General features: G+C 41.6%; 3 protein-coding genes across 3 annotated transcripts; 1 reads left to right on the forward strand and 2 right to left on the reverse strand.

The window, feature by feature from the left end:
* Positions 1 to 2,696: 2,696 nt before the first annotated feature.
* On the reverse strand, positions 2,697 to 4,920 carry rpl28 (ribosomal protein L28). Its single transcript, XM_039779269.1, has 5 exons — positions 4,889 to 4,920; positions 4,253 to 4,340; positions 3,596 to 3,719; positions 2,979 to 3,097; positions 2,697 to 2,838 (listed from the first exon to the last, which is right to left on the reverse strand). The coding sequence occupies exons 2-5, from the start codon at positions 4,331 to 4,333 to the stop codon at positions 2,749 to 2,751; spliced, it is 414 nt and encodes a 137-aa protein (XP_039635203.1). The 5' UTR covers positions 4,334 to 4,340; positions 4,889 to 4,920; the 3' UTR covers positions 2,697 to 2,748.
* Positions 4,921 to 5,161: 241 nt separating this feature from the next.
* Positions 5,162 to 7,732, forward strand: LOC120545180. The gene is made up of 6 exons (XM_039779268.1): positions 5,162 to 5,591; positions 5,710 to 5,824; positions 6,176 to 6,288; positions 6,577 to 6,676; positions 6,807 to 6,928; positions 7,049 to 7,732. The coding sequence occupies exons 1-6, from the start codon at positions 5,501 to 5,503 to the stop codon at positions 7,171 to 7,173; spliced, it is 666 nt and encodes a 221-aa protein (XP_039635202.1). The 5' UTR covers positions 5,162 to 5,500; the 3' UTR covers positions 7,174 to 7,732.
* A 323-nt stretch (positions 7,733 to 8,055) lies between these two features.
* sec16a (SEC16 homolog A, endoplasmic reticulum export factor) lies at positions 8,056 to 26,545 on the reverse strand. The gene is given in 32 exon segments (XM_039779267.1): positions 8,056 to 9,557; positions 9,673 to 9,741; positions 10,949 to 11,008; positions 11,429 to 11,500; positions 12,374 to 12,456; positions 12,594 to 12,731; positions 12,939 to 13,065; positions 13,171 to 13,227; positions 13,370 to 13,459; positions 13,548 to 13,712; positions 14,060 to 14,107; positions 14,259 to 14,722; positions 14,841 to 15,042; positions 15,310 to 15,423; positions 15,535 to 15,675; positions 15,862 to 15,967; positions 16,062 to 16,173; positions 16,289 to 16,406; positions 16,547 to 16,628; positions 16,744 to 16,841; positions 16,931 to 17,173; positions 17,274 to 17,412; positions 17,952 to 18,013; positions 18,430 to 18,572; positions 18,746 to 18,914; positions 19,908 to 20,106; positions 20,293 to 20,392; positions 20,580 to 20,668; positions 20,929 to 21,080; positions 21,253 to 23,436; positions 23,438 to 24,690; positions 26,462 to 26,545. Coding segments are annotated over 31 exon segments (7,080 nt in total). The 5' UTR covers positions 24,617 to 24,690; positions 26,462 to 26,545; the 3' UTR covers positions 8,056 to 9,482.
* Positions 26,546 to 27,488: the final 943 nt, after the last annotated feature.

Here is a 27,488-nt window from a genome sequence, read left to right on the forward strand (position 1 = left end):
ATCCTGTGTCTTGAGATTAAGATTCAATTTAAAGGTTTTATTTGCATATACACAAGCATTATATGGTGTGCAATGCATAATAATAATCACAATATGAGTAAAAATAAGAGTTTGAAAAAATATAAAGATTTAAAATAAAATAAAAAAAATATTGTCATATTTGTATTAGTTTAAGAGTGTTTTCTATTCAGTGAATATGGTGAAAACTTGATAAATCCACTCAATATTACTTTGAATATTGTTGAACATCACAGTTTCTAATTGGGCTCTATGTTACACCCCTAAATAACTTTACACTATAATTATGTGTCTATTAAATAACTAAGCAAGTACTTTATACTGTATATAGAAGGTAAAGGACTCTGTACCATTTGAGTGATGCCAAAGCATTCGTTTGAATTCCCTGAGGGCTTGGGTGAGGTTTTCCAGCTGGTCATGGAGGTGGATATTCTCCTCTATCAGTGAATGAATTGTATCCTGTAGTTCAAAGCTCCGACTTTGCAGGACCAGCAGAGCCAAGGGCATGAAGAAAAGCACTCGCCTTAGTCCCCTCATAGCGACCACAGCCTCTATCACATCTTCACAGATGCCAAGCCATCCCTGTCATAGGTAAGTCCCAGTCCCGTGTGAAAGAGATGCCCTTCACTTCCAGAATATGTTATCTGCTTAAACTCAAGGGGAGGTGACAACAGCTTGTTTTTTCTTTCCAAAGCCATGGGGTGGAAAGCTGCCAGCGGGCTGCTTTAAAATCTATCCAATGTTTCCACATCACTTAATCACTGTGACCAAAGCAACAGAGGCCCTGTTTGCTTTAGTTATAATCTACTTCTGATGAAAATGAAGTTTCAAACATATGCTGTGTAAACAAACACACGTGTTCCGTTCTTCAGGAATGTAGGTCAAAACAGTTCAACTACATGGGTAAAGAAGTAAACAATTGTGTCAGCTGGGTGCACACATAATGGATGAAGACAGACACTTTCCTGGTATTTGATTAGATGCAGCTCATTTCTGTCACGTGTAGTACAGCATGCACATCATCACAGGGAGATGAGATCAGTGAGGTCAAGAGGACAGTACAATACGTTGCAGTTATATGCCCTGAATAATTCAGTAGATTTCAACTTAACTTTAAGAACCTAACAGGTTGCTCTGGTGCTGCTGAAATCATTCAGCGGATGGCTCAACAAAAGCTCAGTAAAACTAACTCACTGACCCTTTTCTATCCATAGCAACTGCATTAAATGATCAGGTTCCGGATGTTTAGTGCTAAGGAAATAGCACATGCCTCAAAAGCAAGTCAACAAAAATATTAGTAACATTTAACATACTATAGAAACATGTTTCCTGCTTATAAGGCATTTACTGTCTGTTGATATGCATCTTTCCCCCAACATTCTACATTTTTATGGAGGCAGAGCTGGCGCCTCATAACCACAAGGTCAGTGGTTCAATCCCAGGCTCCTTCAGCCTCAACTGGGTGTGGCAGTAGCTCAGTCTGTAGGGAGTTGGAGGGTTGCTGGTTCACGTCCCCGTACGGAGTATGGACTGGTAGCTGGAGAAATGCCAGTTCACCTCCTGGGCACTGCCAATGTGCTGTTGAGCAAGGCACCAAACACCCTTCAACCGCTGAGGGTGCCTGTTCAGCAGTCGCAGCCCACTCACTCTGACATCTCTCCATTAGTGCACGTATAGGACCTGGGCTTGTGTGTGTGTTTCAGGCCTGTGTGTAGTGTGTAATAACAACAGAGTATACATTGTAGTTTCCCCATTGGGGATCAATAGAGTAGAAATTATTAAAATTATTATTAAACTAAGCATCCCTTGTGACATACTGTACTAGGACTTTTTCGACATACTATGCTAATTTTTTAAATTACTTCTACGAAATTATTCCTACATACTATACTATGATTTTTTTATGACTGATTTTTTGACATAGTATGACTTATGACTTTTTAGACATACTAACACTTTACTTTTTTCAACATATTGTACTAAAACTTTTTTCGACATACTATACTGAGTTTTTGATGAATTCTTTCAACATACCATATTATGTCTTATGAAATTCTTGTAATATACTATAACTTTTGATAACATTATGGACAGTAATTACATTTTTCTGACTTTTTGACATACTATACTGATTTTTTGACTTTAAAAATAAAGTTTTTTTGATTACTTTGTGGACCTACTAATTAGGTCTTTGACTTTTTTCGACATACTATCCTATGACTTCATGACATACTACGACCTTTGATAAGTATACTATAGATTTTTTTCCACTTTTATCGACATACTAAACTGAAGTTTCAACATACTACACACTGACTTTTGATGACAGTATAGACATACTAATTACATTTTTATGACTTGACATACTATGACATTAATAACTTAGTTACTTTTGACATTTTGTACAATGACTTGACATACTATACCACTTCTATAATGTAATAAATATTAAATAATCTACTTGTGGCTCGGAGGTCTAGCTCGAAGGTTGATGGCTCCATCCCAGGCCACGTCAAAGTGTACATGAGCAAAACACTGAATAATATGACTTAAATAATGACCTGTTATCAAGTCGTTGACATACTCTAAATACTGGAATAACTTGATTCATCTCCATACCAAATGACTTCAGATTCCTGCAAAACCATGCACATTAGAAACCACGGATGTAATCGAGATTCTTTTTTTCTCCAAACAAGAAGCTTTTATTTATTTATCATGTGTATCAGTTTATGCTGTCTTGGCAGCCCTGGTGCGCTTCTTCTTAACCACAACAGGCTTCTGGCTCTTCAGAATGGCACTGGCACGACGCAGGGCAGCCTGTTGAAACAAATTAAAAACTCAAATTATGTTCGTGAAAGCTTTGAAATACAAACTACAAATAAAAACGGAACCCCATGCAACCCAGTGTGGCAATATATTTGGGATTTTGCTTTCTAAAAATCACAAATGTAGCTCACCATGCGCAGGTCCTTCCTGTACTTGCTCTTGCTAATGATGTGCCTCACGCTGTTGAGGGTGGCGCGAGAGTTCTTGTTGATGGTAATCTTCTCGTAAGAGCTTGCAGGTTTGTGCTGGCCTGTGGAACAAGAAAACAAAATGGACGTTTCAATGTTACATTAGCTGTAACGATACAACAAACTAAATTAAATAACCTCAGACTGCAAAAAGTCTGAGGTTACGTAAACCCTCTCAACATCTTTCTCAAAGTGCAGTGCTCAGTTGCTTGTCCTTACAGTTCAGTGTACGTTAGCTGATTCCAGGAAGAGCATGAGCAACTAATTTGAATTAATTGGAAGAAAGCACACTTGATTCAACGAAGCATCAGTAAGTCACAAAAAAAAAAAAAAGTAGCTGCCGTCCCTTAAAAATGCCACCGATGTTTAATTATAGGTCAAATTTACTATAAATAAGAACAGCTGTCAGGCTGTAGAATGTACATTCAGACGGTTTGCATTTAAATGATTAAATGACCTCTTATGAACATCAGGTAAAGCCAGCTTTATCACACCCAATAAATCACTTGTTTTACAGACACAGGAAGTGCCCGAAGATGGAAACCAAGTCAAAAGTTCACCTGCACGCTTCTTCAGCACGACGACGACTCCCTTGCCATCGGCCGCTGGCTGCACACCTACAGTCTTCTTGTGCACCAAACCATTGAAGCGGAAAGAGTTCCTGGACTTCAGGTTGTTGGGCTCCTGTCACGTAAAATGTTTTAATTCAGTGCGAGGCTTGAGTTAGTAACTTCAACTACTGATTAGGTATTTACTTAAACATCAAGACCAGCCCCATCATATTAGCTACAAGATCTATACCGAGCACATACAGTGTACTGGCAGTTTTACAGTAGTAAATAAGCTTTGCTTAGGTATGTGGGATATAAGTTTGCTTGGTAGTATGCAAGAAATCAAAGTAGGAAAATTATGAAATATGAGTGCCAACGTTGATCAATTAAATTGTGACTTTGGAATGCCACTGCCAATTAAAGTTCAAAAAGTTTCCCCACATAGTTAATATTTATGTTTTACAAAATCTCCAGCACTGCTTTCACTACCTTTGTGTATTGCACTATTGTGTCATACTATACATCAATGGCTTTTAGTTTTCACTTTTTGAGAACACCACATTGTGTCACTTTTCCTGCATGATCACACCACATACTCAAAACCCTGGTTAGAACTAATATGCCAAGTTGGGACATAGGTCTGCCAATCAGTGTAACGTTACTCACAGTGCTGTAGGTCTGTCCGTTCCTCTTGATGAGGAAGCTGGAGCAGTTCCTGATGACCATCCACTGCAAATGGGACGACATGATGAACCTGGACAAAACGGGACATATGGGGAGTGTTACCGAAATAACTAACGTGGCCAGCTGAAGACAACTTCAAACAGCGGTTAGACGTACGGCCACCACCTGCAACCGACAGGGCTCATTTAGGTCTCCTACCATTTTCTCAGCAACTAACGTCAGATAAACGTGCTCACGTCTTCGTTTCACGATTTTTAAACTAGACACCAGTTACGTGGTCAAATTATTAGCCAGTGTTCAAGTGTTGTTATACAAACTAGTGTGTTCATTTTACGTTTGGACTCGTATCAAGAAAACAGCGCTGTTGTTACACTGAAACAGGTTAGCTCCATTGCCCAGCGCAAGGGACTGATGGAGCACGACGAGGCCTAACATGAGCGACGTGTTCACAAATGTATCTCTCCATTCCTACACTATACAGGGACATTTCCTATCACAAAGGGTGTACAACAATCACCACACAGAAAATATCGTACTTTATGTTACTGAATACAAGTAAGGAGACACAATAAACATATTTAAGTGAGCGGCTATTAGCTGCCGAGGCGACCACGTTACCTTTTAGCGGAGGAAGAGGACCTGAGAGACCGGAAACCGCTTTACGGAGCCTCTGTCACAGATCATTGCGCACCTACAGACTTTTTTTTATTATTTTTTAAAATAAAACATTTACCATCGATCCCACATTTTTACACAATTAGAACATACACATAATTATAATTATCATTACAGCAGTGTAGGTATTTGTATAATGATGATATATGATATTTTGCAAGTAATTTTATTGAGTACTAGTTATCCACAAGCCCAGCGGAGGAACACGTCCTCGCCGCGCTCTGTGAAAGCCTAACGTCATTAATGCGCGACTCGTGTTTATAGACAGCCGTCAAAAATTAAATTTCCAAATCTCAGCTACTTTAACCCTAAAAACGGGAGTCATATTTTAGCTTATAGCATGAGTGCCTAAAGAAGACAAATATTTTAGTTAAAATCTGCATTTTTTTTTACGCATGATTTTGTCGATGTTGTCTTCATGTTAATGTGATTGTTTTAACCTGTGAACCAAAAAGTTGGCAGAGGTCAAAGTCTTCTGTAAATCTAATAATAACAAAGATACGATGTGGTGTAACATGGCACCTGCAAGCAGTGTCTTAATGTGAAAAGTCAAACATGGATCAAGCAGAAGATCTGGAGACACTTGGTGAGAAACTGTACGCTCTGATTTACCCCAAACACGCAGAGAATGCTGGGAAACTCACAGGTGAGGTGACCTGCATGGCACGTTGTTTGTTTTGTGACATTATAAACGTCTTTGTATGATAGTAACTTTGAAAAAACGACATAAGGCCAAAGTTCCAAAGCCTACCTGTGTGTTCCAGGGATGCTTCTGGAGCTGCCAGGTCCTGTTCTGAGTCAGATGCTGCGGGACAAGGCCACGCTGAACGCAGCCGTGGAGAAAGCCCTCCGAGCCCTGCAGCTGGCGCAGGAGCCCAGGTACAGCAATGGCAAGGGGGTTGCCAGACCTGATCTCCTACTACCTCCATCATCATGAACAGTCTGGTCTTAGACGAGTATGTTGGCTCTCATAAGTCATAAGCAGAGAAGTGAGGTAGCATATAGATGCCAAGGGCACATTTAAATGTAACAGAGACAGACGAAACAGAGGAAATGTCTTTATGTGGGTAGTTTTGTCCACAAAGGTAACATCACCTAATTACCACCAAGTTTAGGTCAATGGTAAAGTTAATATATGTGTTTGCTTGCTGTATGTGTATGTTAGATTCTTATGTGAATGTCAAAAACCTTTCAAAGTGTGCATTGTCATGTCCCTGCACCTCTTTGCAGCAAGGTAACATGTAAGGACGAGGATGATGTGTCTGTGTCCTCTGACTCTCTGGGGGAGCAGCTGTTTGAGCTGGTGAATGTTTACAACACTGGCCACTCACAGAAAATTACAGGTAAAGCAACCAGTCCTGTGACTCAACAAACACCTAAAACGATGCATTAAAATAACACTTGGACGTGAAGCAACATCGGCATGTTAGCATTGTCATTGTGAGCATGTTGCCAATGAATGCTACAGCATTTAATGCTGCTCAAACCATTGCTGTGCCTAAGTACAGTCCCATATAGCTGCTAAGCATGGCTGTTGACTGATGTCTTATTATCATTTATATGCAAATAAATATATGAGCTACTAGTCTGTAACGCATAAAAATATAATTTGCTGTTTTTTTTTTTAACAGGAATGCTTCTGGAGCAGCACAAAGAGGCAGTTTTAAACCTTCTTTCAGATCCAACTCTGCTGGAAGAGCAGGTGAACTTCGCCCTAAAGACACTTAAGGAGTATGTGATTTAGTACTGTTAACTTGCAATTTAAATCTACAAAATAAAAGATTAAAACAGAACCAATGTTCATTGATAAATTACAGTTAAACCCCTTGTTTGAGATAATGTCCCTGCTGCCTCTCTTCAGACAGAACATGGAGGAGATGGACATTAGTGATTTGTCAGACGCCGACGACACAGAGAGGCTGGGAGAGAAGATCTTCTCACTGGTGGAAGAGCTGGATCCACTTCATGCAAATGATATTACAGGTGTGGTAGCATTCCCTGTAAATATCATAAATCTTCCTACATGTAATATCTTTGGAAGTTTATCATTTTTTTTAACATTAATGATATTTGGGATCTGCTCTTCTGCATCTATTTGTGCAGGTATGCTACTGGAGATGGACCCAGCTGCTCTCCAACAGCTGCTCAGTGACCACACGGTGCTGGAGGTTGCTGTTCAGAAAGCACAAGCAGCACTGGACACACATAATCAAACTCTCTCTACTTAAACAGAAGAGGACAACACCATTTTACACACAGAATAAGACATCAATAAATGAACGACTTTGATGAACTCGGATAATATAATTCTGGGAAAAGCTGGCACATCATACAAGTTACCTACAAGCAGCTATCTTTGTTTTATTCTGATTGTTGAGCGGACTGTGGAGTCTGGTTTGACTGGACTCACTGTAAATAATTGAAGAGTCTAGTAAGCCCAAATGTATTAAAATATATTACCCCTTTCTAATACAGGTGCTCACTTTGCGAGCACTTTGTCTTTCTCAGATAAGTGGACTGAACATAAGTGCCAGTGTCTAATGAAAAACATTGATCAATCAATATTGCTCCATCTGGGAGCCGAACTTAAACAAGACATCCGAATCATTGTCGCTGCTCGATGAATATGTTTACGGTCAGAGGATTTACTTATAAGGCTGTAAAAGTGTTGCCAACAGTCAAGCTATGACATTGTATTACATTTTGGATTTGTACTGTACATAATAATGAAAGTGTAACTTGGTGAAATGTCTTTGCTAACAGAAAATAGAGCTGGTTATATACAAATGAAGGACTAACTTAAATCTATATTATCTAATTTCTCAACATGGTCACATCAGTGGTAGAAATGAAATACTAACCTGTATATCAAACCTGTAATTCCCCTCCATCACTATCCAAATACTCCTGGCTACCGGGCCACGCAATCTTTGATGAAATTGATTATTGATCATATTGGAGCTATTTTCCATCATATCTGCATTACCAATTATGTGCAGAAAAAGGTAGTAGCTCCACAGTTTACCCCCAACTGACAGGTAGACTGTCCTTTATTATATATATTTAATGATTTGAAAACAATGTAATGAAAAAACAAACAATAGACATCATTCAAAGTGCTACAGAGCGCAAAAAATAAGTTTATTACCATTTTGTTTTCACATCTTGTGTTCACCGTTTTATGTCAAGAATTTTACATGAGGAATTCTAAAACATTGGGGAAAACAATTCCTTCTCTGAAACAAAAGGGGACCTTTTAAAATCATAATCTGATGCCTACAAAATCATTTAAATCCGAAACAGTTGGGCCACAAATGATTGCGTTAAAAATCACATCAGTGAATTAAAATGACAAGGAAGTATTTAGAGTACTCATTCTCATTTCACAATTTAGATAAAGATTTATTTGTCTGCAGAAGCGGCCAATAAAAACGATTAGAATATGAATCCACGTCATCTCTAGTGAATCATAAATTCATTTATTCAAAGCTAATCAGAAAAAAAGGAGTTGCTCTTCACACACACTCACACACCTTTTTGCCTACATCTCATAAATACAATCAATCTGATATACAAATATTTGGATAGATTTATTTTTAGCGACATTTAACATTTTACGTTTTAATCCCAATTCCTGTTGTTCTGAAGACCACCCCTCGTTTCAGTGATATTGTCAAATTTCTCAGAAGAGAAATTGAAGCCTAACTTGGACGAAAGACCGTGACAAACCTTTTAAAGTCAGGAGTTGTTGATGGACAGGAGGACATTTAAATAAATATCTGAAACGAGCAACATCCTAACACTGCAGACTTTCTCCCAACTCTCAGGTTGTGAAGCCAGTACGAGTCTCTTTTCTGTGTCATCCAACATCTTTCCTTAACCGGAGGCGACTGAGAAAAAGCCAACAACACAGCAGACCGTGCACTATTGACACAATTCATTCTCACACTACATGCCAGCTCCAGTTGACAGACGAACACGGAAGAGCTGAAAAGCAAAGTCCATAATAGGAAATTAAAAAGGTGCCACTTTCTTTCTATTCATCACACATACAATCAATCAATCAAACATTTGGACTTTAGACACAAAGGGAAATCTAAAACAGGATCTGGGATGATCATTCTGTTAACAGTGTTAGATTTAAGGGGAAGCTGGACAGCTTAGACTAGCAACATATTTATTGTACATGAACATATAGTTTTGTCTATGAATGCATCCATGGATAAACCTTTTAAATGTGTTTTAAAACACATTACACAACTGTCTGTTTTCTGTTTAGATGCAGGAAAAAGCCCTTCAAGAAAACACCGTGCCTGTAAAAAAATACACCAGTGACAACTGCTGAACCGAAGAAAAAAAGATGAAAGAGTGGTTAAGCTGTGAGACAAAGATCGACATGATGGAGACTGTGATTATGCCCTTCTTAGGTGCGGGCAAAAAGAAGGGTCCTTTAAGCATAGAGCAGTATGTCCATGTCCAGGTAGGATATCACTATATCCAACAAGTCTGTTTACACAATCTCTCTGCAAGATGATGTTTATTTCAACACCGGGTACTGGCGCTGACCGCCCAAACGTCCGGGGCGGTGTCCACCTCCCGATGGTGCACTCGTCTGAGAAAAGGGGTAAAAACAACAGCAAGGGAAGAGCATTATGAAGGTAAAAGGAAGGTAAATGAGAGAACCTCATTTTACAACTGCAAAACTATTTCTTATGCGAAATCCTCACCTGTGCAAACTGTGCAGGGTTATAAAAGGTGACGCCTCCAGCGGGTGCAGTTGCCTGGGCAGGTAGACTCTGCAAAGAACAGTTACTAAGTTACTACAGTGTGTGCATTGTTCCTATCCCATCACTTCTATGGGCAGAGGTGGAGAGGAAGAAGCACTTACATTGCCACACAATGGTTGGCAACATAGAATGGCAACAGAAGCCAAGGAAAAGTGGCAAAGGAATGGCAAAGAGGACTGGGATCCGCAGCGAGGCAGCATTACAAACCACTTTTTCACTTGATTTAGTAACCATGCAAGCTTTGTGACGAGGTTATTGAAGCGGTGTGTTCTCATGACAACAAGCAAGGGAGTTGTCCTGCAACAGTCTCCAGCATACTTCAGTCTGATCTACAGTATGGCTCAAGGTTACATGAATGTCAATTTCAAGGCAATCCATCTAATAGATGTCAAAACATTTAATTCAAAACCAAAAATGTCCATAAATGGTGGCCCTTCAGAAAAGGTCAGTAGGATTAATCTTCTGACGACCATGAACCTCTGTACATAATTTCATGGTAATTCTTCCAATAGTTGTTGAGATACTTTCAGTCTGGAGCAAAGTAGGGCTGGGCAATATATCGATATTATAACGATATCGTGATATGAGACTAGATATCGTCATGGATTTTGGATATTGCAATATCGTGATATGACAAAAGTGTTGTCTTTTACTGGTTTTAAAGGCTGCATTACAGTAAAGTGATGTACTTTTCTGAACTTACCACACTGTTCTAGCTGTTTGGAAAAAATTTGCCTTTTCCCCACTTAGACATTATGTCCACATTACTGATGATTATTTATCTAAAATCTAAGTGTGAAGATATTTTGTTAAAGCACCAATTGTCAACCCTAGAATATCGCCGCAATATCGATATTGAGGTATTTGGTCAAGAATATGGTGATATCTGATTTTCTCCCTATCGCCCAGCCCTAGAGCAAAGTAGTGGAGCGTCAAGCTGACATTACCATCCACTACGTGGCTAAAAAATAAGGAACTTCCTTGTAGTCACTGCAACTCTGATGTGTTGATCATTTGCTGGGTTTGGTTGTTCATACCAAATATAGAGTCAAGTTGGAAGTGCTGGAGACAGGCAGGTGAGCAGGCAGGTGTCTGGGTTAGATGGGCGGTGAAGCTTTAGGTGCAAATGGTGAAACATGCTACTAGTGATGTGCTGAGCTAGGTGGGTGGGCAGGCAGGGGTGAGAGTGGACCATTTGAGGCACAGCAAGAGGTACCTGGTTTAAATGCTGACTCACTTCGCGTGATAAAGAACTCATTGAGCTAGAACGCGAGAGCTAAAGACAGCAGAAGGGAAATAAACAGTAGACAACAAAAACATAAACCCATATTACTTATCTCCCATGCATTGTTTTGTTTCAACTAACCACCAGGTCAGAATAAAAATAAATAAAATCATCGTTATAAAATTCTGATTGTTGAAAGGAAAAAAAAAAAAAAACAGACATGGAGAGAATTAGATTAATACAGCAAATGGAACACAGATTTTACATTTCACCAAGGCTGTGCATTTAGCATGATTATGGGGAAAGATTTTAAGTTGACATGCTTGCATTCCCATTCACCCTCTTACAATTATTTAGATTTATACAAATAAGCACACGGCTGTTAGGGTGTGGAGCATCATGATTCAGTGGTGGCATTATGATACTATGGTAGCTAGGCAGTAAGAAGGTGACAGAAGAAATTTGTCTTACCTCCCCAGAGTGTGAGCCATCGGGCACAGGAGCACCTTCTGGGGCAGGTGGTAACAACGTTGGGTTGAACATCTAAACAGATCAATTCAAGTGCAACAGAAGGAGTGTGGATGAGTAAAGCTTCAGCTTTGTATTTCACGATGACTGGCTAAATAAACTCTAATCTGCCATCTCGACATGTTATAAAGGCTCTCTCTCGCTTTATTTGAAGAAAGCTACTTATAGAAATATGCCTAACAGTAGGGATGGGCATCGTTTGGATTTTAACAATTCTGATTCCAATTCCGATTCTTCCTTTCGATCCCGGTTCTTATCGATTCTCGATTCCGATTCTTTGAGGGGTGGAGTTGAAACGGGTCACATGCCTATTTTCACAAATAAGAGGAACGTTTTATTTTGATTCAATGGTGGTTTGCAGTTTTCCAGGGCTTTTTCAATGTAAAATAAAGCCATGCTAGAGCGCCGCTTCCTGTGCTCCAAGGCTGCAACACAAGTGCCTGGCCGCTTCGGAAACCAAAATTTGCGCATATTAAATTTGGAACCCATGATCAGATTTGAAACCAAATCCTCCAAACGATTCGAGACGATTCCAATAAAGAAGCGATTCCGATGGAATCGTAATTTTTGAAACGATTCCAAGTAGGAATCGGTTCTCGATGCCCAACCCTACCTAACAGCACCTCTAAAGCTCTCCAATTCATTCCACATACGTGATACGGTAGTGTTGAACTTATTCTGAGATTTCACATTTCAACAATAGTAATTTTTAGGTGATATAATTACAAAGGTAATTACTATTTGAGAGGTATGATGAAAATTAGGTCAAAATGCTCATACATATTTAAATCTACACTGCATTTTCAGCATTAGACCAACAATGTGAAAACATTATTATTTTTTTTAAACATAAACTCAAATGGTTCACTAGTAAAGAGAAATAGATACCTGTGGAGCAGCACTGGTATTTGGTGAATTCTGCTGCTGATTTCCTCCTTCGCTGGCCTCTAAAGGTTGTTGATCGTCGGGAGCTAAACCAGGGATAAAAGGAAAATATTTCAAACTAAAAACCATCTGCAACCATCAGTGGTACCTTGCTTGTGAATGTACTGTTACGCATTTTACAACCATCATTTAAATTGAATTCATTTTGACACATGACACGCACCTGAACTAGGCACAAATAGGTTACCGGTCATGGGCATTGGTGCCAAAGGAGCGAAGATGTCTGCAGGAGCAGGGGCTGACCCGCTCGGTTTAGCAATTCTACTGGGGTTCAGAACATCCACATATCTGCCCTTCGTGCCTGAGAAGAAAGAAACACAACTGAGCGGCAAGAAACCGAGCAAACAGGTGTGAAAGCTGACTGACGTATTTGTTAGACAATTATAAAACGTGGTGTCTCCTTGATGGATTTCTCAACAACTAATAATTCAACAGTCAGAAGTATTATGCAAGGTAAAGCATGGTGTTTGTGAAGACAAAAGCCACAGTGAATAACCCTCATTCTCACCTGCCCTCCTGGAGAACATGTTGACAGGAGGACCATTACCCTGGAGTGCGGCGAGCCCTCCAGGGACAGGCATCTGAGGCATCTTGGGGAAGCCAGGGCCAGGAGGAGGTGGTGGAAGGGGCTTACTCTAAAAAGAAAACCATAAAATCAGAACTGGTTGATCTATAAAGCTTTTAACAAAGCCAGTCCGCTTTAAAAATATGAATCAGTCTTTTTTTACAACATTACAGACCTCCTCTTCAGGCTCGTTCAAGTCGACCCATCTCTGCTTCTTTTCATCCCACACAATCTGAAAATAAACAACATAGCATAAAGTATTACTAGTACTACTGGTCATATGTAGAAGTACATAAACAAAACCCATTCAACAATGTGAAACTGAATACAGAGGAATGCTAAAATAAGACCCGCACACAACAGCTACAACTTACAGATTTGTTTTTGTCATCTGGCAAGTGAGCCTCATTCTTCCCCTTCCAGATCCGAGTTATCCAGCCACCAACTCCACCACCACCACCACCCTGTGTGAAAGAAAGGAAATAGCACTAATCACTTATGAATGTTGTAGGAGCACTCACTGAAGATCTGCGTGGTTGTGTGAAAATGAACCTTTTTCGGGGAGTCTTTCTTGACTTTCTTGGCCTCTTCTATGCAGGGCTGTTCAGGAATTGAAGGTGGAGGTGGAGAGGCCTGCTTGACAGCTGAGTTGCTCCTCTCTCTTCCGCCAGAGTGAGTGGAGGATTCAGAGGTGGTGCGAGAGCGACGTCCTGAAGCCTGTAGACCAGAAAATACTGGTCAAAATAATATATACACACACCTTTCTTTTGAGCCTCATGTAGAAAGAGCTTGTTTTTGGATAAATCGATATATATATATAAAAAAAATTAAAAATTAAAATAAAAAAAAAAAAAATCACATTGTCAAGATTCAATACATTTTCTGGAAACTAAAGCAAAGTTAAAATACATGTACGATGAGCTACTTTTTTCTAAGTAAAAACAACCCGCTCCATATCAGTTCTGGAAAACAAGTGCCAATACCAACAAGCCATGGACAGATTAAACAGAAGAACCTTCAGGCACAGAGTATCTTAGCAGTTTAGACGTGACACACAAACGCACCATATTCATTGAAGATTGCGAAGCAGTCCTTGTTCTCCTTCCAGGACCCTGCAGTGCCAGAAAAGACAATGTAGTTACTATTTGTTTTCCTAATTTACACAACACAGAGAATTGAGATGCATGAGATGTGTTGCTGAAAAAAAATGATGGCTTAACTAAGGATTTATTTTTTTAGATATTCAGACAGCCAGATACTGACCATGTTAGCCATTTGGTCATACAAGTCCATCTGTGGTGTGAAGGAGCTCCTGGTTGGGGAGGATGATATTGGTTGAGCAGGGTGCATCTCTGGTGGGGCGTGGGGCATGCGATCTCCAAATGGCATGTGCCCGGGAGAAGGGGGCATGTGCTGGGACATCTGGGGTGGTGGGTAGTTCAACTGTGCAGGTGAATGTGGCCCCTGAAGAGGGGACATTTGTGGTGACATTTGACCCACTTGAGAAGGTGGGGGACACGGCTGCTGATGGGCTCCTGGGTACATCTCTGTCTGCTCAAGTTGATGTTGGAAGGGAGGAGGGGCGAAACCAGGATCCTGAGGAGGGTAGCCTGAGATGGGCATCTGACCTGGTGGTCCCCTGGGGGGTACTGGGTAGAACTGGGGCACATCACTGGAGCTTAAAGGCTGAGAAGGGGCCATCCCATCTTGGAGGATAGAGGTGGGAGCTGAGGGAAAGTAGAAGAGATCTGATGAATTTTGAATCTGGCTCATGGTATAGATAGGTTAAAAAGGAGATGACAAGAAACACAACACAAATACATTTACACACAAACACACACACACCTGGAGGCATCAGCTGTACTCCCTGCGGCGCAGACCCGGGCAGTAATGAGCTCATTAGTGGGTTGTCAGGGGTGGGGCCATCCAACTCCACAGGCATGCTGTAAGGTTCAGGTGATCTGGGCTGGTCCAAGTCAGAGCTGGGGCTGCTGCAGTCGAACTGTGAAGGAGTTGCTCTGTCTTCATTGTATGTAATCACCCCCGTCTTAAAAAACAAAACAAAGCCAACCATCAAACATGTGTTACATGGGAACAAATTATAGATAATAACTCAAAGACCATACATGTAAGTAACCATTCCAAAAATAAAATGTCACAACCCTTTTTGGAAACCGATGAATTCTTGGTTTTCAACTATGGCTACAATCATGTAGAACATTAGAAATGCTACTACTAAAACAAAATGTTTTATTTTGTAAATCCCTGGTGTAAATAAAAATTAGCACACATAACTACAAACATGTTTCCTCACCCTTATCTGTCCATCCAGCTGTCTAAGGTGGGTCAGCCATTCAGGCTCATTAAACAACTCCTGCTCTGGCTTCTCCTTCAGTTGTGGATCAAAGAATCTCAGCTTTTCCGACATCTGTCAACAAACAGCATAAAAAAAATTACATTTGTTTATCATGCTAAAACTGGTACGTATATGAACAGAGGAGGCACAGAGGGAAAGACAAGTAGGAGAGTAGGTGCATACCTGTATAATTTGGCTTATGAAAATAGGAGAGTAATAGGATGGCTGCATGAGGACATTCTTAGAAATAACTTCACAGTAGTGGAAGGCCTGAGCACTGAGGCCTACTTCAGCCAAACGGCATGCATAGATCAACTTGAACACCTAATAAGAGACAATAAAGAGCAGAGAACAGTGTTATTCCTCAGTGGTATAATCTCAAAATCTCTCTATGCCATACAGGTAGGGAAATGCAAACACTCAAACTCTTTAGGAATTTACACAGACCTATTTAATAGAGTATAATAAATTATGTTTTTAAGACAAATCTGTAAATACCAAAAAATCTACCTGGAAATTGGGTAGTGAGCATGGCTGGGAGCCCAGAGATTGAGCATACTCATAGGCCTCAGTCCTCTGGATAGCTTCATTTGTCGCACATTGGTAAAATGGCAAACTGAAGTGAAGAGACAAAGATAAGGTTAGGGCATATAACTGCATTGTGGTCTAAAAAGGTCTCTTACAACGCTGTGCCTGCCTCGGTCTCTAACCTATGGTTGGAGCCAATCAGAACCATCTTGGTACTCTTCTTTGTGTACACTCCCAGACCAACTTGGGCCATCAAGTAGCAGAAATGTGCAGCATCAATCAGCCCCTTGGAAGCTGCCACAACACAAAATGAGGTCAGACAGAATGTGAGGCAATGTGTTTGTTGTGAAGAATGAAAACCTCATTAGTTCAGTGCAGTGAGAGACTGCGTTTTTTGATGCAATCCTACCGAGAGTGTCACCCATGGTGGTGATTGTGCGAGTATCCAGGTCCAGAGTGTGTGTGAGGTTAGACAGCACCATGGCCAGGTGAGGGCGCCAGTCACCCCACTTCTCCTCTCCGCAGCACTGTAGGAATATAAACATTACTCAACCGAAGTGGCAATAAAGACACACATGATTGCACACCTAAAAACAGAGGCTATGCAATTCAGAATCATTTAGAAAAATAGTTGAGGGGTTAAAGAGAGGGCCAAAGAAATACTTACAGTGGCTGATGCAGGCATCCTCCCCGACATCAGCTGGTACACTGTCTGGAGAGGGTCATTGATGGGCAAACTATTGGCAAACCTGAACAACAGAGACCGACAAATGAAAAAATTTTTTTAAATCTTTTAAAACAATCAAAGTTTATAGGTGCAGCCATTTTTAGGAGAGACAATATTTATTGTCACTTGCGCTTTACCTTGTCATGACACGTGCATGTGTCCTGTTGTCCATCTTACTGGCCAACAGCAGGGCGTGGCCCCAGAGACCTCCCTTCATAGCTGCCTCTAGCGCATCCTATTTCACAGACAAAGTGGAACTCATTTCAGATTTAACAAGATACAAGTTAAATGACTATAATGCAATTAAAGAGGGTATTTCTTTACCTTCTTGCGACCAAACAGTAGCAGCTCCCTGAAGCGTTCGGTTTCCTTGCCAAGGTTCTCTGGGACAGTCATGAAGGTGTCAGATAGGAGGGACAGTGGTCCAGCTCCTGGCTCTTCCTCCGCTCGTGCCAGCGGTTCATTGTTAAAATCAATTAAGTTGGCTTCATTAGGACTTTTCCCCGGTAGCCAGACAGAGCGATGCTCCTTCATCAAGAGGTCAGCGATGTCCGTGCCGACCACAGTCTTAAAAAACGAGAGCGTCACAGTGAAAAAGTTGCATGAGGAAAATATACAAAGTCACATTTAGACTTTGACTGATTCAGTTTTGTTCGCACAGTCTTACCCCGTTCTGTCTACAGAGCAGCATAATGAATTCCCAGAGCAGGCGGGCAGAGTCCTTGTCCAAGAGGTTGTTGTCACGGGAACACTCTAGCGCTTTGTTCTGGGAGAACTTTATCACGTCCACCTTATGGGTCTCCTCTCTGATGGACAGGACGCAAGATGTGAGACAGGTTAGCAGTGACTAGTCAAACCAGTGCTACAGTTTATACATACATATCAAGACACAAAATAACAGTTTTGGTTTTGTATGCATTGATACACGATGTCGACATCAAAAGGTTGGTGTAAATAGGTAGTTTAGAGCAAATTTTGCAGAGTGCTGGGAAAGTCTTAAGGATACATTTCTTTATAAAACCCCATTAAAAGACCAAAACCAACCAGCTTCGCAAGTGTTGTCTGTGTAGCCAAAGCCCCAACAAATACACTATCTACTCTACTTTGCTAATACTTAAAAACATTAAAAAGAAAATATAAACTCTTGATTTGATTTTTAAGATTTACACTTTCACTAGGAACCAATGGGCTTTATGTGGAAAGACACAGACAGGCGCAGGAAGTCAGAAAGTACTGAGAGACAGACTAATGCATGGTGGTTGGTTTTGGTCTTTTCACGGAATATGTTGACAATAATAAAAACAGAAGTTTGCCAGCCTTGGCTTTTAAGATCACTTGCACTTACCTAACAAGAGGTCCAGGGAAAGCTCGTAGTTCTGCCTGTTCTGGGGTATCCTGCAGCATGGTCTGCAAATACAGATATGGTTAAAAATATTCCTTTATAGGGCCTTAACATTGTGTGACTGTCATAAGCATGTTCTCTAACACAGAAAGAACAAAATGCACAAGGAAAGCTACCATATTCAGACTTTTTCCTGTAAGGCTAAGCAACATACCTAAATAACCTGAATAAGCAGTTAAGGTGCTATATTTGATTTAGTTTTAAGTTTGCAGGTTACAGGGCTTTTAGTACCTTGCTCCCTTTTAAAAAAACATTAGTGTTTATGAGAGAGGGTCTCTCCTGTGCTTCCTCAATGGGACGGACTAAGACGTGAGGAAGGGAAGCAAGTGAAGGAACTGTGGATGCAATTTAAGAGAACTGGTACTCAGCCCAAAACCTTTCACAGTAAAATGTTGAAATACAATCCGTTAAAAAAATGTACCTCCATGTTGTGGATATCAACGAGAGCAGGCTGTCCAGCTGAGGGGAGATTGGGAAGAACTTGGATCAGATGACCACAAGGTCCAAAGCGTGCACAACGGTGGGGTATGGTGAACTTCTCTGGAGTTGCAGGACGAGGAGGCGCTAGAGGGAAAACATCAGTCAGACTAACCGCAGGTGGACAAAAGAGTGAACCCGTATAATGTCGCAAATCTAGTGGTTTAATTAGTATTTGACTGAACACTGGTCAATTCTGTTTTTAAAGCATTTACATTCACTAAATGCCAACTTTTCTAGAATAAGGAGTGTGTACTAACGTTGATCAGGGGCGATCCAGGTGCTGTCTCTGTTGTACTCAGAGGGATAGAGGTACTGGCTGTAGTTCTGGGTAGCATCAGTCTGGTTCGTGTAGTCCACAGCCAAAGTGGATGATGTGGTGTCATAGACTGCTGATACTAAGTCAGGCTGGCTTCTGTATACCTGGCTCTGTAGGGTGTAAAGACAAACAGAGGTAATTTATCAAATAGGAAGACAAATAAAACAAACATAAAAGCACCCACATTTTCAAGACCAACAACAAATAAGCTTAAAAACTCATTTCAAGAGATTGGAACATTTGGTAAGTATGATCCTTGGTTTCAGAATGAGCTGCCAGGTCAGTATCTATATCTTAAGTATATGCTACTAATATTGGGATGATGCTGAGAACGAGCTCCACCAATCAGAGACGTCCATGTAACGCTTATGATTGTTGGAAGTGTAGGGCTGCTTGATTATGAAAAAAATAAAAATCATAAATCACAATTATTTTGGTCAATACTGAAATCACGAATATGAATGGAATTTTCACTTCTTGAACCTCACTGTAGTGTTGAGCTGTATTATAACCATCCCAAAATTGTCAAGGAACTGTTAAAGGAAGCAGCTGAGAACCAGGAAAATAGTAAAGAGAAGATGCTACAAGGGATGTCATAGGAAAGCAGCCACTATCTCCATGTTGGCTACACCCTTTAGAAGCTAAAGTAAAAACTAGCAGTGGAAAAAAACCCGAAAATTGTATGTATCTGGATTTATTTATTTTTTTACCAATGATTAACTAAATATTTTCTGTTTAGACGGTACCACTGACGGTGACTACATCAGATCCGTTTTTTTAACGAAAGCAGAAAATGCAGAAAATACATGTTATGTACTTCTTTACAAATGAAATAAATGTCATACTGACTGACATGTGATGTGCATTCTTATAAGAAAACAGTTAGTTTGTTAAAAAATATAAAAATATATATATTTTTTTTTAAAAAGAGCTTGTTATGAGTGCAGTGTAAAACACATTCCCACTTTTCTTTCCAGATTAGTTTTGAAACACAAGTACAGCTCACAGACGGAGCCACAAGTAGCTCAGCCTTTGAGCCCCTGTACTGTATTAAAGCAACAGTTAAAAACACCAATGCATACAAAATTAATCTGCACATATACCTGTTGTGACCGTGAGCTGAAGCTGCTTCGCCTGCTGTTGTGGCTCTGAGAGCTGTGCACACTATGTGCCGACTGCTCACTGTGGACACTGCGTCGGTCAAACTCATCAGCGTACGGCTCTCCACGTCGACGGAAATCATCATCAAAACTGGCATCATAACCAGGATAGTACCGCCACTGATCATCATAGCCCTCTTTCCTGTGTATAGAGTGTACAGTATTTTGTTAATCTGACAGATTTTACTTAGATTAACCTTAAACTTCTGTTGACAATATACACCATAGATAAACATCTACAACACGTACACAGTTCCATCTTTTACCAAAACATGCATTTATGTAATTTTGATTTATTCACATGTACACAAATGTTTTTTCTGCATACCTGGCAGGATACGGCTGTTGATTATAGTAGTCATAATTAGCCCAGTAGGACTGATCATAGTATCCTCCGTACCGCGGGTCATACTGTCCATAGTTATAGCCTTCCCACAGAAAATATGGAGAGGAGGAGGGTAAGATTGATTCCAAAAGAAAACACTTACATACAGAGAAGGAATAATGTGTTTTGTGAACTAATTATTTACAACAAATTCAGTGAACAAGAAGGGGGGAAATCATTCATATTCATACTAGTTAAGTAATCACAGCTTTTAACTCTGTGGCACATACCTGGATAATAATAGTGCTTGGCATAATCTGCATAATATTCATTATAGGCACTTTGGTTTGCTCTGTGGTAATCATCAGGATAGCCTTGCCTATGGGAGAAAGCAAGAACAGGGTCAGATTTATAGGTCAAGTGTAAGAACCATCCAAAACATACTTAAGTTTATTTTACACAGATTTTACGCCAAACAAAACCAAACTCACCATGTGGGATTTCTTACTTAGTTCTCAATATTCTCTTAATTAAGTAGGACACTTTATCACATTAAGGACTAAATAAAAAAAGTCTGACTGGACATAAAGTACAAGCCATATAAATGATGGTGTATGACTGAGAAACAGTTTCACAGACCTGGATGAGGGCCTGTCAGAGTACTGACTAGCCCTGGAGCTGGGTCGTTCTGGCTGAGGCTCTCTGTACTGGTAGTTTGGATCACGATACGCTGGGGTCTGTCCTTCATATCTGCCGTACCAAGGATCTGCTCTGCCCCTGTATGAACCATCCTAAAAGATAAAAGTAATAGGGGATTTTCCGTTCAAATTTTTGACATTTCAGGGCAGCAGTTGCTCATGCTTGATCTTGTGCATTTTGCAATGTACATATTTACAAAAAATAAAAATAAAAGTAGATAAATACATCTAATAAGCTAGCATATAAAAAGGATATCTAACATACTTGATAATATTGCTGTGCTCTAGGGTCCCCAGGTGGAGGTGGGTACTGGCCAGGAGGATAAGGTGCTCTGCCATCCGGGTATTCTCCATAATTACCATAATAGCCACCATACATCTGCCCTGGCACCGGAGGAGGGGGCCCAAAGCCTTGCTGACTGCCTGCAGAAGAAGGTGGTCGAGGTGGCTCTGCAGGAGCTGGCTGGGAAGCTCCTGGAGGTACTGGTCCTTGAGGCCCTGGAGGGTATGCAGCAGAAGGAGGAGCACTCCCTGCAGCAGGCCCCTGTGCTGGAGGTGGATACTGGTCACGGGAGGGTTGTGGTCCACTCACCGGAACAAGAGAAGCATAATTTTGCCCCGGCAGTGCATTCTGAGAATCTGATGTCTTAGGAGGTTCAGCTTGTGGCGGCTGGATGTTTGCAGCTGCTTGGGAGGGTGCTGGTGGTACCTGTGGGGTAGATGAAGAGTCCAGGGTCTGGACAGGGACATTCCCTCTCGCTCTTACCCCCTGCTGAGCGTCTTTGGTGACCTGTAGGTAAAATCCATTACTAGGCTGTGGAGACTCATGTAGAGAGGAAGGATGGCCAGATGCTTGGATTTGAGCTTGTGATTGGTGCATAGAATAATCAAGCAGTTCATAATTTGATGGCTGATTATGATTAGAGAGAGGAGCAGTCACGAGAGAAGCTTGTGAATTAACTTGGAGAGCAGAGTGGCTGTCTCCACCCAGTGATTGGCCCCTTGAAAAAGGAGGGCGGACTGTCTGAGACTGCGGCGGAGCTGTGATGTCTGATGTTGCTGCTTCTATGTTGTCTCGGGTCAGATTGAGCGGGCCCTGGTTAGAGGCTGAAGGATTGAAGCTTATAGGTCCAGGAGAAAACACTGGATTCTGATTAGAGGTTACTGAAGGTGGTTGGGAGGTACTGGCACCATGTCCCTGTGCAAGTAGTCTTACAGGGGGGGTAGTTTCCCTAAGGTTACTTTGAGTGGGTGGTTGAGCAGGGGCACTGTGGGGAATCACATTGTAATTGGAAACTGGCGGGGCAATTAAAACAGGCTGGTGTAGCGAGTCGGACACAAGGAGAGATGCATAGCCCAGGTTGCCTTGAGGGTCAATTGGCTCTGCCTCACTCACCTTTGGTGGGTTCTCTAGGTTCTCTGAGTGTTGCTGTGAAGTTGGCTGGATTCTCTGGGAGGGCTGCAGGTCCAGTGGGACATCCTCTGGAGGTTGGATGACATCAGCACTGGGCTCTCGTAAAGGAGCAAGAACTGTCGGGGCAGCAGGGGCTAGGAGGATGTTAGCGCCCAAGCTCGCAGGATCATGCTGAGCCCACAGAGTAGTGGCAGGGCTCTCGCAGGGCCGACTGGCCCCAAAAGCACGGGATGAAGGTCGAGAGTGAGTATGAACCACTGGGTGTGGCAGATGAGGAACACCACCTGCAGCCCCGGCAGGCAAGGGGTGTCCTGGCCCAAAAATATTTTCCATATTATCTGGTGGCTGCTCCAGGTTGCCAGGTGTAGAATCTGCGCCCCCTTCTGCTACCATTTTAGCCCTATCAACTTCAGCAGGACGCACCCCAACCCCATGTGAGCGCACTGGCTCAAAAGAGCTGTTAGCACTGGCCTGAAAGATACCAGTTGGTTTGGGAGGGCTAGGTGTGGGAGGCCACATCTGCTCCAGGGAACTCTGCTGCGCACCCATATCTCCAGCTGGAGAAGTGTCAATCTGCTCAAAGTAGCCTCCAGCGGCAGCAGACAGGTTAGCATCATCAGTGAGACGTGGACTTTCCTGCTGAATAAAGGTACTTACTACTCCCTGATGCCGACGAGGGCCACTTCCACTTCCATGGCTCATATTACTATAGTTGGAGGACACACTGGCTGATCTAATTGGTCTTGGAATAGAATCTGGAGTCTCCAGGTTAGGCCCCGTTTCAAACTGGTCTACTCCATGGGCTGCAGTAGCAGCAGGGCTGCCATGGATTTCACTGGGTAATACTTCCTGGTTCGGGACACACTCCAAATTCTCCACATGGTCGTACTGGGAATCAGGGACATTCTGGATACTTTCCTGTGGTGCATGGTTGTTATCATTCGGGGGGGGGGGGGGGGGAAAAAAGAAAAAAGGGGAGGAAAAAAAAAAAAAAAAAAAAAAAAAACCATGGGGGGGGGGGGGTGGGGGGGGGGGGGGAAAAAGAGAAAAGAAACAAAAAAAATTTTTTTTTTTTTTTTTCCCCCGTTTTTTTTTTTTTTTTCCCTTTTTTTTTTTTTAAAAAAATTAAAGCCGCCCCCCCCTCCTGAGAGTATGGTACTGAGACTGGGGCAGGGGCAGGACTAGGCCCAGGCCCAGTGTTGGACATGTGTTGAGATCCAGCAGAGTCAGGCTGGGGCTGAGGATGGGCCAGGCCAGTCCCCATTTGGTGGTAGCCTGAGTCTTGTGGAGGTATGTTGAACCATGCGCCGTGGGGGGCAGAGCTCTGACTGAAGTAGCTCTGAGTTTGGAAGTGGGAATTATGCTGCTGGGGTGCGTTTGGGTCAGCCCATTGAGAACTAGGGACATTTGCAGGGTTCTGGGGAGGAAGAGGAGCTTGAATCTGGTGATGTCCAGGTTGTGTTGGAGGGGTGGGGGTGTTGTGATGGGGTGATGGGGTATGGGAGGGGTACATCTGGGGCTGCGGAGGTAAATTAAAAGGCTGTGGCAGAGGGTCACTAGTAGGCTGGAAATAGTTCTGAACTGATGGAGGGCGACTTCCGTTATCAGGGGCCCACTGAGAATAGGAGGTGGTGGGAGGCACAGGCTGGAAGGGCACAGGCTGAGGAGGAGGCGGTCCTTGAAATTCCTGGTTAAACAGTGCCTGACCCGGTGCTGGGGCTGAGGCCACAGGTGGTGATTCTGTGGCCATGGAGGGGGTCTGTTCTGTTGAATTAAAATAGCCCTGTTCACTATGTGAGGATGCATATCCTGCAGGACCAGGTGCTGGGTGAACACCAGGGGATGCTGTACTGTGAGGGTTGAACAGTGTCACCCCCGGTAGAGAGGATGGTGGGAGACCAGGGGGAGCAGCTGGGACATCTTCCAGTGTCTGTGGTTGTGGAGGCAGCCCTGAGCCAGCTTGAGAGTACATGGTGTTAGGTGGGGCTTGCATTGGTGGAGGGCTGCTGTTGGATATTGTTGGGAGACCACCTGCAGCCATAGGGGGAGGAGCTCTAACAAAAGCAAAAGGGTCCATCATGGGTTGAGTAGCAGGTGGCATTGTGGCAGTAGCTGCTGCTGTATGCTTGTGAGGCCTGGTCCTGCGGAACATATAGGGCCCAGAAGGAGGTGGGCCAGAGGCACCTGGAGGTCCAGTCCGAGGAGGGGGCTGCATGACTGCAGAGCTAACAGGTCCGAAGACCAGGTCACTCTAGTAGATGTCACTGAAGAGACTGAAGTCAGGCAAAGCTGGGTAAAGAAAAGGAAAGGAGTGGTTAACAAAAAGCTACACCTGCCTCTCTGATGGCGATACCACACCTTTATTTGTGTAATGGTCTATGATCTTATTTAAACAAAGGGTACTACGTGGCACTTTGTACATCAGCGCTAAGATGTTATGACAAATATCATAGTACGTTATTAAGTGCAGTGAATGCCAACTTGACATCACGCAATCTAAATATAATGGTTTTACTTTTAGAGCTTGGTGCTTATCTTACTCAAACAACCTAAAGAAACAGGATCATATAAACAGATGCAAACATTTCTTTTATTCTGTAGGGGAAAATGTATAAAACCCATCACCTAACTGAGAAAAATATCTGTGGAAAATAAATCAGAATTTTTTTAGGGGAAAAATTCAAAGCCATGTTCTTAAGGTAATATCACTGAAAAAATTGAAGCTACAAAGGTCGTTTTTCCAATAGCAGAGGAAAATCCGAAATTCTTGATTTAAAAAGCAACTGCTTTTGGAACACAGACAGCTTTTAGAAACTACTGACAAATAGCACAGTGCCACTGCAATAATAGGTATTTAATGGGGTTTGGAAAGGATGAGCTCACTAATCTGTGAAAATTAAGCTTTCTAAACAGGAACTCAAACGAACAAGTGTCAAATAAGTCCTGCTGTTGACCTGTGCAGTTATATTGTTTTTGTTGGCGATACATTTTAATAAAGATGCCACAAATGGTTACAAAAGGTTACCGTGCCTTTAAAGTGGAGGCTCCCAAACGTTCTGTGGTCTTTGTGTGTTTTTTAAAGTTTTATTTTACTGCTTTATTGCTTGTATCTTTTTACGGGTTTTGGTCTTATTTGTAACAATTGTACTCATGTGAAGCACTGTTCTTTCAAAAGGTGCTATATCAACTTATTAAATAGAAAACATACGATCGTAAACCCACTGACTATGCCATGATGAGATTATTAACGTTAAATCTACCAGATAGCCTACATACCGTACTCTGTGCATCTGTCAGTGGGAGGTTCAAGGGAGCCAGCACGGGCTGACATTGAGCATTCAGAATAGGAAGATCAATAACAGAAAGACTTAGTAGGAAAGTGGTCTTGGTCAGATGGGCTCTACAAACGTGACCCCGGAATCCGGATCTTTTAATCGCCCCGGGTAATAAATTCGTTACGTTAGCGCCGCCGACGAGCCAACTCACCGACAGCCAACAAGAAATAAAGTTAGCCTTAGAGATATACATGATCGACTTCTGATCATTATCAACACTTGTTGAACTTTAACTGGTAGTTAACACTTTTTGTTCTGACACGAGATTAAATTAACGTTATTAAGCTTCAAGAGGAAAGGTCCAGAGTGCTTGGCTCAACAGCTAGCTAACGGTAACGTTACATTGCTCTACATGTCCTAAACGCCATACCCAGCAAAACACTGATACCTAAAGTCGCCTGTCGTCTAAAGACTGTCCGTAAACGAATGACCTAATCTTTGTATACATATTTAACACTGACAGGGGACACGCCGAGCAGTTAAAGGTCGCTGGCCACTCGTCGAGCATAATTTAACAGGTTCACTGCCTGGTCAGTTAGCTAGCATTAGCGTCGGTGCTTAGTTAGCACTGCTTGCTAACTAGCCTATGCTAACTACAGGGCTAACAGTTTTATGCCTGTTATATACACCACATTAAAACGTTCAGAGTAAAGCATTGCTAATGATCGTATATATTTACTCTTACCCGATGTCGGAAATGTGTACACAAATAAATAAATTCTTACAAATGTGCAGGACAGTGAGTCTGACACACCGCCACCATCTTCAATGAACACATCCTACTAGGCTACGTGTACAAGCAGCGTCACGGGCCAAACAACGCTTGCGTCACCGCGGGGCTTATTAAAGGTATATTCTGTGTGTTTATCTGAATCAGTTTATGTGCATCCAAAAAGTGATTGGCGTTTTATGTTAATGTCATTCCAGTACATTTGTTAATCTGTTAGCGTTCTACCAAAATTAAGTGAATGTGTAATGTGTAAACCCTTGAGTAAAGGGGGATTACTAATTATATTTAAAAGCAGGTGTTTACACTCAGGCGTGGCCATCAATATACATAGGCAGTTAGGACAGCATGAATTATCTTTTGTAAGTGGAGAGCTACAAAGCAGTAACGGGAAATGTTAAAATGCCAAGCCATATCTTTTAACCTAGCTGTTATCAAGAAGTGGGCATGCTGAAGGGTTGTCAACAGTGAAATGTTAAGGCAGCTTTAATATCATTATAAGACTTTGCTGATCGCAATAACGCTAATGGGGACTACATTTAAGTGTTGCTCAAAACACAGGTATAGTACAAATAAATCAAGTTAAAATGCCATATAATGTACATTACCCTACATCATGTGAATACATGAAACATACTTGCAAAAACAATGGAGTGGTTTCCCTATATTCCAGATCAGAGTGATGTAATAGATACAGTATATTTGAAATAGATACTGTATATGCATAATAATATATGCAAGCATAATGTGTACAAACATAAAATAATATGAATACAATAATAACAAATAATGACAAAAAATTAAATAAATTGTCAATCAATTAATTAATATGTGGTATATATTTAACAACATTCTGAATGATATATGAGAACAGTATGCCAATCACATCATTGAACATAAAAAAGTCAAGATGTATGTGTATGTGCAACACCAGATTATAGTATACTACTTTATTCCCAAAGATAAGAGCCAAAAATCAAAGATAAGAACCAGGGACATTTAAAGAGTGCAGGCAATGTGGATAC

The sequence above is a fragment of the Perca fluviatilis genome, chromosome 17 (assembly GCF_010015445.1).
Source record: "Perca fluviatilis chromosome 17, GENO_Pfluv_1.0, whole genome shotgun sequence".
NCBI lineage: Eukaryota > Metazoa > Chordata > Actinopteri > Perciformes > Percidae > Perca > Perca fluviatilis.